We start from the raw sequence: 9,976 nt of genomic DNA on the forward strand, positions 1-9,976 counted from the left end.
AGATTTCTGCTTCTTCTGCTCACTTTTGTCTTTTCAAAGTTGTGAGAGACACTGTTTACCTTTGTTTAATTACACTTTGTAATTTTGGTTTATTAATCAATAATGAAAATGCTAACATTGATGTGCAAATTATACAATAACAAGGGTTATTGTGCTGCTTACGAGTAATTTGCATTTTGTCATAACAAACGTAGGAGAGGCTGCTGACATATTTAATTCAGTTCTTGTAACAGACAGAAGTATTTTTAGCGTGTGGTATTTGTGTCATTTTACAACAGAGCTCTATTGTATTCTATTCCATGTTCCATTCTATTCCATATTCTATTCCATATTCTACTCCATATTCTATTTCATATTCTATTTAATATTCTATTCCATATTCAATACCATATTCTATGCTATGCTATTCTATTGTTTTCTATTCTTCTCTATTCTATTCTATTCTACTCTACTCTACTTTACTCTACTCTACTCTATTCTATTCTATAGTTCTCTATTCTATTTTATTTATTTTATTCTATTTGACGCTGCTCCACGTAGACGCTGTGTACCTGCGTGCGCGCAACCGGCCTCTTCATGTAATGCGCGCGCGCATCTTCCAGGCCCTGACCAATCACTGGGCAGCATTCTGAGCCTTGTTCAGTAATGGCGGAAACAATGAAGCGGAGCAGAAACCTCCATCCTCCTCCTGCTCCTCCTGCTCCTGCTGCTCCTCACGAGTCCAAAGAAGCGTCCAGCGGCTCGGACTGTGTCCGTGTCCTCCTCAAGCTGCTCGTGCACTTCGGGAACGAGGTTGGTTGACGCCGTTTGAAACCGCGAAGCCCCGAGCGGAGGTTCTCCGCTCAGCCCGTTAGCTAGCGACATGCTAATGTTTTTAGCACCGGGCACGTTAGCTCGTCCGTGGACTCGTCGATGCTCAACTACACCTGCGGAGCTTCAACTGTCAAAATGCAGAAAAACTACTTGAGCTTCTGCTTGTTTAAACAGAAACTATCTTCATGTTACTGATCCACAGCAGCTGCTGCTTCCTGTAGCTGCTTTTTACTCTGGACTGTTTATTTACACATTTCCACACCCTGAGTTTAAATCATCTCACTATCAAAGTCTCATTATTCCTTATTTCTTTGGTTTTAAAGCAACAATACATCACTTCCCCAGTATTTACACTGTTTACACTGCAGTTGTACATTGTTTTAATGTATTTGTACCTTTATGGTGTACATGAACGGCATTTAATACAGATACAATTATAGGATCTATATTATAGTTGCATTGCACCACTTTTTTTCACACGAGGCTCTATTAAAGATTATTTTGTTTGTAACATTTTAGAAATAGTTTTGCAATGTTCATCACCAGTTCACACCATTGGCCAAACTGAAATAAACAATTACTCAAATTAAAGGATTCACCAACGGTTCAACCTTTAGTAAACTTTAACAAATTACTATTAATTGTCACATTGTAGGACCCTTTAGTTTTGTTGTTCACTCATATGTGATCGTTTTATTCCTGTCGTTTGTCTTGCAAGAATAAATCACTTCTCCATCATCAGCCCTGTTAACACTGCATTTCTACATTGTTTGAATTTAGGTGCGCTTACAAAAATACATTAGAATTTCAATATCTTTAGTGTCTCATTTTAGTGGCTTTGTTTCTACTGTTTTAGTGCCTGAAGAAAATAGTATTTCTTGATGATTTTTTAATTTGTAAAATTTTATACACACGGCCCTATTAAGATGTCAAATTACTTCATATTGTTTATTTTATCCGATCAATGGCCCACATTCAATTTATATTTATGTAAAACAAAGATAGTAAAAAGTAAACTGCTACTACACTTTAGAGAGGCTAATAATGATTCCTGCTTTATTTATTGTAACGTGACTTAAAGATTAGCTGAGTATAGAAATAGTTGCTGATTAACTTCCAGATCTTCCCCTGAGTAAATATCAATTACTTGACAAATGTTTGCAAAAGCTTGAGACCCTGCTTTTCCACGTCAGAAACTATATGTGCTGTACACCTGACTGTGCAGCGACCCTTTAACTTTCATTGGTGTTTTTGCCCTGAAGCTCAACTTAGGTGATGGAGCTTTGAGAATAGAAGTCAACACCAATACTGTGAATCCTCCGTCTTCAGCTGCTGAGGTTTACAGCTGTTTGCAGGAGCATATCAATAAACTACAGGTAATGTGGCCACACAGTATACATTTTAATTGTATTGGTTACATGTAATGATTGTATTATAAATTGAGCTGACACAAGCTTAATATTTTCCTGTCTTTTTATCGTGTAACTGAGAATCAGTTGTTTTTAAAGCACATTTTTATTATATATTTTTAACTAAGATGCAACAACAAGTGTTCTGTGTATTTAGGCCGTTTCAGAAAGCTTAAAGACACTCGTGGATGCTGAAAGTGATCGATCATCTACAAGAGACAACACTCCAGATGATCCAGTCACATCGTTTTCACACAAAGAGCAGACGACAGAGCGCCATCCTCTCAGCTCGGAGGCCGCGGAGGAAAGCGATACGGAAGCCGATGACGTCATGGTGCAGATCAGAGCCGGGAAGTCAGAGGTGGGTCTCAGATCAGTCAGCAGATCTCTCAGCTGTGACAATTTTCGAGCCCTCTTTACTCCGTTTCAAGCAAATGAATAATCCTAAGTAATTGCTGCCGCGGACGTTCACACGCCGCGCCGCGGTGAAGCAAACGCTTGATGGAGACCCGATAAGATGAGTTGGGCAGAAAATAAGGGGTTCTTTAGTGCTGTGGTCGGTTAGAACAGACCACATTGCTGGAGGGCTTTGAGAGAGGGCCAGGTCCTTGATGAATTATGAAGTGGATGCTCATTACTCTGAGATTGCATGTGGATGAAGGACAAGAGGCCCCATTCTGTTGTGCATTTATTTTGGTAGCCGAGCAAACAGTATTCATATTCCATCATGTGATGATGGCAAGCAATTCAACTTTTTTGGGGGGGGGCTACCTGGAATCATTGCCTACTACATTTCTCATTCCATGTAATGTAAATGAGTGTGTGTTGCAGAGGGTTATCATTAAGGAGTCAAAAAAACAACCTTCTCCAAACCCATCAATAGCCTCGTCAATCCATCGTATCGTTTAATCTGTGTTGTTTCTCCTTTGTCACCGCAGATTCAGAGAAGAATATCTGCATGCAAGCAGATGGAGATCAATGAAAACAATGTGCGCGAGTTTTGCAACGTGATCGACTGCAATCAGGGTGAGAATGGGAGAGAGGTTGGGGGCAGGGTGGAGAGGGAGCCTGCACACAGATTGCCAATGTTTGGGAGAGAGCTGATTTCCACAGGCGAGAGGTCAGGCTGAACTGCTCGAAGAGTGGGGCTGAAGGAGGTAACACACTCGGCCTCAAAACACAACCAGCTTCGACGAGAAAAACATCAGACAGAAGGGCTTTCTTTTTTTTTTATTCAAAGCCTGTGTAAGATACCAGCTCTAGAAACCGGGACACACTAATTGTGATAAAATCCTAGTGGGCATATATCGTTTTGAAATATCTATTTTATTTATTTTCTTTACATTTTTACATGATGTTCTTTCTCATTTTCTCCCGGCAGAAAACAGTTGTGCCAGAACAGATGCAGTGTTCACTCCTTATCCTGGTTTTAAAAGTCATGTGAAAGGTAAGAAAAAAAAAGAAGCTGTTTGCTGCTAATGTCAGTGTGACATCTCTGAACCTCACCATCATTAAAACAAATTACACATTAATTTAGAAAAAGTCACCTGGTCCAAAAATCTTAAAATGTTGCTTACCAATACATTTTTATAAGTACTGACATGATGTTTATCTTGTTGTCTAATTTCTGCAGATAATTAAAATGCAACTTTACTCTCTCACTGTTTTTGTGTGACCATGCTGCAGGAAAATCCCCCCCAAAATAACTGCTAATTATTATTATTAGATAATAAAATAAAAATTATAATTGTCAAGGGTTTAGTTTGACTCTTGGTGTATCTAGATGCACTGTACATGACCAAGGACTGTTGTTATCATCTAGCCTGTGGTGAATATTGAGCTACAGTTTGTGTTTTTTGTGTTGTTTCCCTCGACTGGCTAGTTATACGGCAGGTGAACACGTATGGGCCCCAGACTCGTGGCGGGGGAGGCCAAGGCGAGCCGGGGGAGCAGCAGAGGGGGCCGATGGTGAGAAACTGTGGAAATGCAGCGATAGAGGAACGACTTCACAACATCGAGAATCACCTCAAACTGCCGACAGGTCAGAGAAGGACAAAGACACAAGAGCTTTACAAACACTTCAGTCAGTGCGTCTCACTCTGTCTCTAATGTTGATGTTGATTGGAACACGTCTTAAACTGTACATCGTATTACTGTAACATTACAGGGCAGAGGAAATGTAACTATGAAGAGATTACTAAGTATATCTCATCTGAGATAATGAGATTTAGAAATAAACTATTCATAATTTGTTTACCTGATGTAAACAGTGTGACACGGTCAAATATGAACTAGTCCATGATCCAGACCGATTTAAATCTTTTCACTCAATGAGACTCTTTACTCGCAGCCCCCTCCGTCCTACATCTGTTGACTTTGTCTTGTAAAACAATCAGTTCTCCGGCTTTTCAACAAGTGTTTCATTCCCCAGCGGGGCCGGTTCCACTGAGTGTCTACCACAGACTGAAGAAGCTGGAGGATCGGATCCTGGAGTTGGAAGGACTCTCACCCGAGTACTTTCAGTCCACGGTGAGTCCTCTGGCTTTGAAACCAACACATGAAAAAGGCTGAAATTAAGTTTTGTATATAGTAACTATTCCTTCAGCCATGATATTAGGCCAGTAAATGATAATGAGAAATTAAGCAGCACAGATAAAGGAAAGATATTAAATATGAAATGAGAAAACCCGCAGGAGCTTGAATTCACCAGGTTCTGAAGCATGTATTCTGGACATTTAGATTTGCTTCAATCAAGAAGTTGAGACAAAAATATAAATGTTTCCCAACTAAAAACATTCTCTAAGAGAAAGAGTCACTTTCTTGGTCAGAAGTTCTTGAAGAGTATTTTAAGTTGGTCTGTTTCACATCAGTTACTTTATTTAATGGGTTTGTTGCCTAAACCAGTTTGTAGAACACTGGTGTGCTGAAGGAGAACTGATGAAAATGAAATATACTGAGTGAGAGGAGTTTGTGCGTGATGCCGATAGAGTTTCTCTCCTGATGTGTCCTGATACTTCAACACGTCCCCCCCCTTCAGCGACACTTCAGTTGATGTGAATCAAACATGCAACGCGTTTTGGTTTCATTTACTTTTAACATTTAGGTCAGCGCAGACAGCTGACTCCAGAACTGAGGACTTTTGCTTTTTAAGAGACGCACAGACTCGGGGAAAAACCGCGACAGTAATTTATTGGACTTCATATTCAACCCGACAGACTGGAGCTAGAGTCACACAGACTCTAATTTCCCATCTTGAAGGAGTCTGTCCAGTGTGTGTTTAGTTATCTGAGTAAGTGTGCTTGAGATACTGCATGTCTCTTCACACTGGTATTCCTCAGCACAGCATGCTGCTTCTGTGAGTATGCTGCTTTCCGTCTGCTCTTGACTCACTGCATGTTTGTGTGAGCCGAGCAAAAGATGTCGAGTGTCTTTGAATAAACTGATGGGGTCTTTTATATTCGGAGCAGCACTTTTTCGTCTTCCTTTTTTTTTTTTTCTTCTTCTTCTGCAATATCTGAAAGTACTGTAGTTCGGTGTTTGCTGTACACAGTTGGCCGAGGATTTCAGGAACATAATTTTAGAGTTAACAGATTACGCAGAAACTTAAAAATAAACAGTTCTGCGAGGCCTCACACTCGTAAACATGATGTCTTCTGTTGAACTCTGATCAAGGACATTGTCAGATGTCTCCCCCCTTTTCTCTCTTCCTGTGTCTAGTTACTATCAAAAATATATAATAAAGGTATAATACAATTTAGAAACGACCGTCGTGACTATAAATTATATTTGTCTCATAATCTTAAATCAGTGTCTGTTGCTCTTCACTTATTTGAATTTTATAATATCTGCTTTTAGACATATCCTGCTCACTCCCTAGTAAAATGTCCCAGGGAGCCTACGTGAGAGAACATCAGGAAAATGTCTGGAGAATTCTCCCCGTGCAAAAATGTAAAAACAAAAATAATACAAATGTATATCTCTCTATAAAAATAAAATAAAAAAGAGCCAAACACGTAGAGACGTCCACTCGGAAAGACAAGGAGATGCTAGAGCTTTATTGTTAAGGGTCATGTCAATGCTGATGTTTCACCTCCGGCTGCTCTCCTTCACCACCACCGCTCACCTGAATGTTCTCAACATTTTCCTGTTATAAAAAGGAACTTTTCAATCTCCTGCTGCGTTCTCCTTATGTGAAAGGAAAACCGACATCAGAAAACTCCTAGCCCAGGGTTTGGTATTTATAAACATCTTAACATTAAAAAGAGTCTGTGTCTCTTCTGGACATTCTCTTTCTGTCCTTGAGTTGAAGTAAAAAGGAACCAGGCAGGTACCTTGGTATGTTTATCAAAGCTCTGGGTGGCCTAGAAATTGTACTAATCTAAAATATCTAATGTGACCTTGTGTGCTTTTATTTTGTAGAGTCACCTGCACAAGCGACCGAAGACGTCCCCTGCTCAGGTTAGCAGCGGCTTTGTTTCCTTTCATTCCACATTGTGAGTGAAGGTTAAACTGTTTGGGTGGTTTGATCATTTTCCTCCTCACCTTGTCCTTCAGGCCTGCAGTCTGTCGGAGCTGGATGAGAAGATCAATGCAGTGAAAGCAGCGCTGCTGAAAAGGGTGAATGAATTCGGGCCTGGATATGGAACAGAGTGTCCGCTGTAGCCAACACAGATCGATGCTCCAAACACAATTAATTTGTTAATGCATTTATACATATTTCCTGTATTTTATTTTCTGTCCCTCATCGACTCGTCAGCGCTGTCGCTCTTACCGTGATGCTTCTTTTACTAAATCCTAATATTTAGTCAAATAAGTAATTTCTTTGTAAATAAATGTGTTTTTCTTTTACGAAAACTTGGACTCATGACTTAACTGTTAAATGTTTCATGTGCTGGCAACCAGTGATTCTTTTATTGTTAGAAACTTATGAAAAACTAACGATTTTCATCATTGATACGATCACAGGAGAGAAGAAAGTTCCCAAAGTTCAAATATTCACTCTGACCTACAGTTCAATCCACTAATATATTCCGTTTAATATCAGGTCATTACGTTTGGATGTGAGGAACTGTAACCGGTGTATTTTTAACTTTTAAATTTTGTACAAATGTGAAAATGTGCCCTTGATTGAAGAGTCAGAGGTAATGACTTGCTGCAGTTTGTCAGACTGTCGGGACAAAGAAGTGATAATGTGACGAACCTGCTGGTGCATAAAGAATCTAGGAATGTGGAGTTCAAAGCGAATGATTTTAAAGAGTCTGAATATTAAAGTTTGGCCGACTCGGCTGAAAAGTCAGGGTTAAACATTGTGCCTGTGTGTCCTCAAAAAGCATCAAATTCTCTTAAATTCAGATTTGATGGGTTTTGGTTTTTAAGCAGCTCCCAGTGAATGTTGCTCGACTCTGTCAGACTGAAAAATGAATAGTTCTGGTTTCTGCTGAGTTGTAAAACCACTGCCAGCCTGCTAGTTAGATGATCCTGTTAAAGACAATATTATGTTTATATATACACCTGTGTTCTAGTGCCACGATGTTAACATCAGTTTCTCTGAGCCAAAAAGGAGAAAAGTCCTCGATCCTAGATACAGAAAATATATCTTCATAGTATTTTTGTTTACTTCTTTATTGTCTAATCGTGGGAACGCGTGCACGTGTGCGTCTGTCTGTGTGCGCGTGTTTCACTTAAATGAATCTGAGCGAGGGTGTCTGATTTATGTGCCTGACCGCTGTGTGCTGATGATCACCTCTAATGGCTGTCATTAAAACAAATGACCTGATTACTGAGACGCTGTTTGGAAAACACATCGGAGACCCAACAGACCCGTGTTAAATGATGCGCTGCTGCTGCTGCGGTGTCCGACACTGACATGTTTATTAAAGACCTCGGTGAATGTAGAGGTTTAACTGAGCAAGTGGCTGAAGGATTTACCACACACTGCAGTGAAGGGTTATTCAAAAGAGTTTTCTTTTTATTTCTGTAATGGTGAGAGTAAAAAGATACTTCACTTCAAGTTTAATGACCAATACAAGAATTTAAAAATACTTCATTACGAGAAATGCTGCCATTAGAAATATACTCAAATAAAACTAAGGCGGTGATAACAGCAAAAAGTAAAACTACCTGACCAGCAGGCGAATGAGGGTTATAATGATATTACATTATTAAAACTGATATTTAAGTTATAGCTGAAACACAGCATCATGTTAACCTCACTGTAGAACGAGCCCTTCATGTCCACATGTTTCTTTAATAGTAAGACTAAAGTTCTTTACTCCTGTTTTGGTGGAAGATGCAATTTATAAATCTGAGTCTGTATTTTTATGCAAAATGTCATTCTGTGTGGAAAACACTTGCATATTGGAAGTGATGAGTTCAGGGAACCAGTCTAAACATCGATGGCATCATTATCCGTCAGTCATTAATCAACATTTACATTTCATGATGACAATTTATGTTATTTTCATCTAGTGAGTCTGTTTGTGCGTCATCATTGTAACGTGTGGTCTTAATTTAACACAAAGGCCGTTTAAAGCTCTTAGCATTTCATTTTTTTGTCTATTTTTCACCACATTTCAGTGACAACACTGTGAGAAACATAGACAAAGGTTGTGTAGGTTGGTGTGTAGAGGGATCAAAGTTGTCGAGTGGCATCCTGGTTTGATCCTGTTAACAGACGGTACAGTTCTATTGTGTTGAATTTGTGTTGTGTGACCTCCTTGAGACCTCGTACCAACCTTTATTGCAAATCCTGAGGCTGTGGTACACTTACTCATGTTATGTTCTCATGCGTATGGAAATAAACTTAAATTCAAAGTAACTGCGGCTCTAGGAATACATGAAGTGCAAATCTAGACAAGTAGAAGTCAGAGCATCGAAAGGGAATACTGAAGTACAAGCACTTCAAAACTGTCATGAAACGTTAGTACTTGAAGAAAGTTTGACAAATTTGATATTTTCTTCATGGTTATATCTATTTAATAAAAAAAGAAGCATGAAGTTCTCTTTAAACGATTGGCCACAATTGTAAAGTTTTTTAGATGCAGGTACCTTGACCAGTCTCGAGAAAATAAAAGCACTGACTCCACAGCACCGTTGAAAGTTGAAGGTACTTTTTTTACCACTCAACTCATTCTGTGCTTCTTCTCACAGAATAAAATACAACCGGACATTTTAAAGTAAATCTTGCAACAGGTGCGGGCGAATAGAAACTTTCTCACGTCCCCAAAAATTACTGTAACTCCCCTTCCCTTTCTCTGCAGTTGCTCTTTGTACATCATGTCAGGATTTATTTCAGAGTTGATTGATGGAGTGACCCGGACACAATAGAAGACGCTGCATTGTGTTTTTTTCGTTTTCTTTTTTTAGGGGAAGATATTTCTTTCTTAACGCGGAAATGGGGATTTTTGTTTTTTTCACTCCCTCTTTCAGGTGTACCCCACTCGCCCGGCTCTGTCCGTCTCTTGCTCACAGACTGGAACCTTCTGGGCGACGAGGGGGCCACAATGGGCCTTGGGAAGGGGGGAGCACTTGAGCCGCGGCCATGTGGATGTGGGTGGGTGGGGGGGGGGATGTGGTGGGGTGCTCTCATTGTTCCCCAGGAGCTTTTGTCTCAGACACAGTCCTCCTCATGAGGGTTAATGAGGACAAATTGCTCTGAGTGTAACAAATGGATTACGGGGCCCCGGACAAAAGGTTGTGTTTTGCGGCCCTGCGTTTTACTCGGGATCCACCGATCATCTGTCCAACGAGCCGAA

At 40.0% G+C, this 9,976-nt stretch overlaps 1 protein-coding gene across 1 annotated transcript; it reads left to right on the forward strand.

The window, feature by feature from the left end:
• Positions 1 to 618: 618 nt before the first annotated feature.
• Positions 619 to 7,998, forward strand: mbip (MAP3K12 binding inhibitory protein 1). Its single transcript, XM_053434262.1, has 9 exons — positions 619 to 792; positions 2,076 to 2,189; positions 2,380 to 2,583; positions 3,161 to 3,248; positions 3,604 to 3,669; positions 4,105 to 4,263; positions 4,654 to 4,751; positions 6,642 to 6,680; positions 6,777 to 7,998. The coding sequence occupies exons 1-9, from the start codon at positions 646 to 648 to the stop codon at positions 6,882 to 6,884; spliced, it is 1,023 nt and encodes a 340-aa protein (XP_053290237.1). The 5' UTR covers positions 619 to 645; the 3' UTR covers positions 6,885 to 7,998.
• Positions 7,999 to 9,976: the final 1,978 nt, after the last annotated feature.

The sequence above is a fragment of the Pleuronectes platessa genome, chromosome 11 (assembly GCF_947347685.1).
Source record: "Pleuronectes platessa chromosome 11, fPlePla1.1, whole genome shotgun sequence".
Lineage (NCBI taxonomy): Eukaryota > Metazoa > Chordata > Actinopteri > Pleuronectiformes > Pleuronectidae > Pleuronectes > Pleuronectes platessa.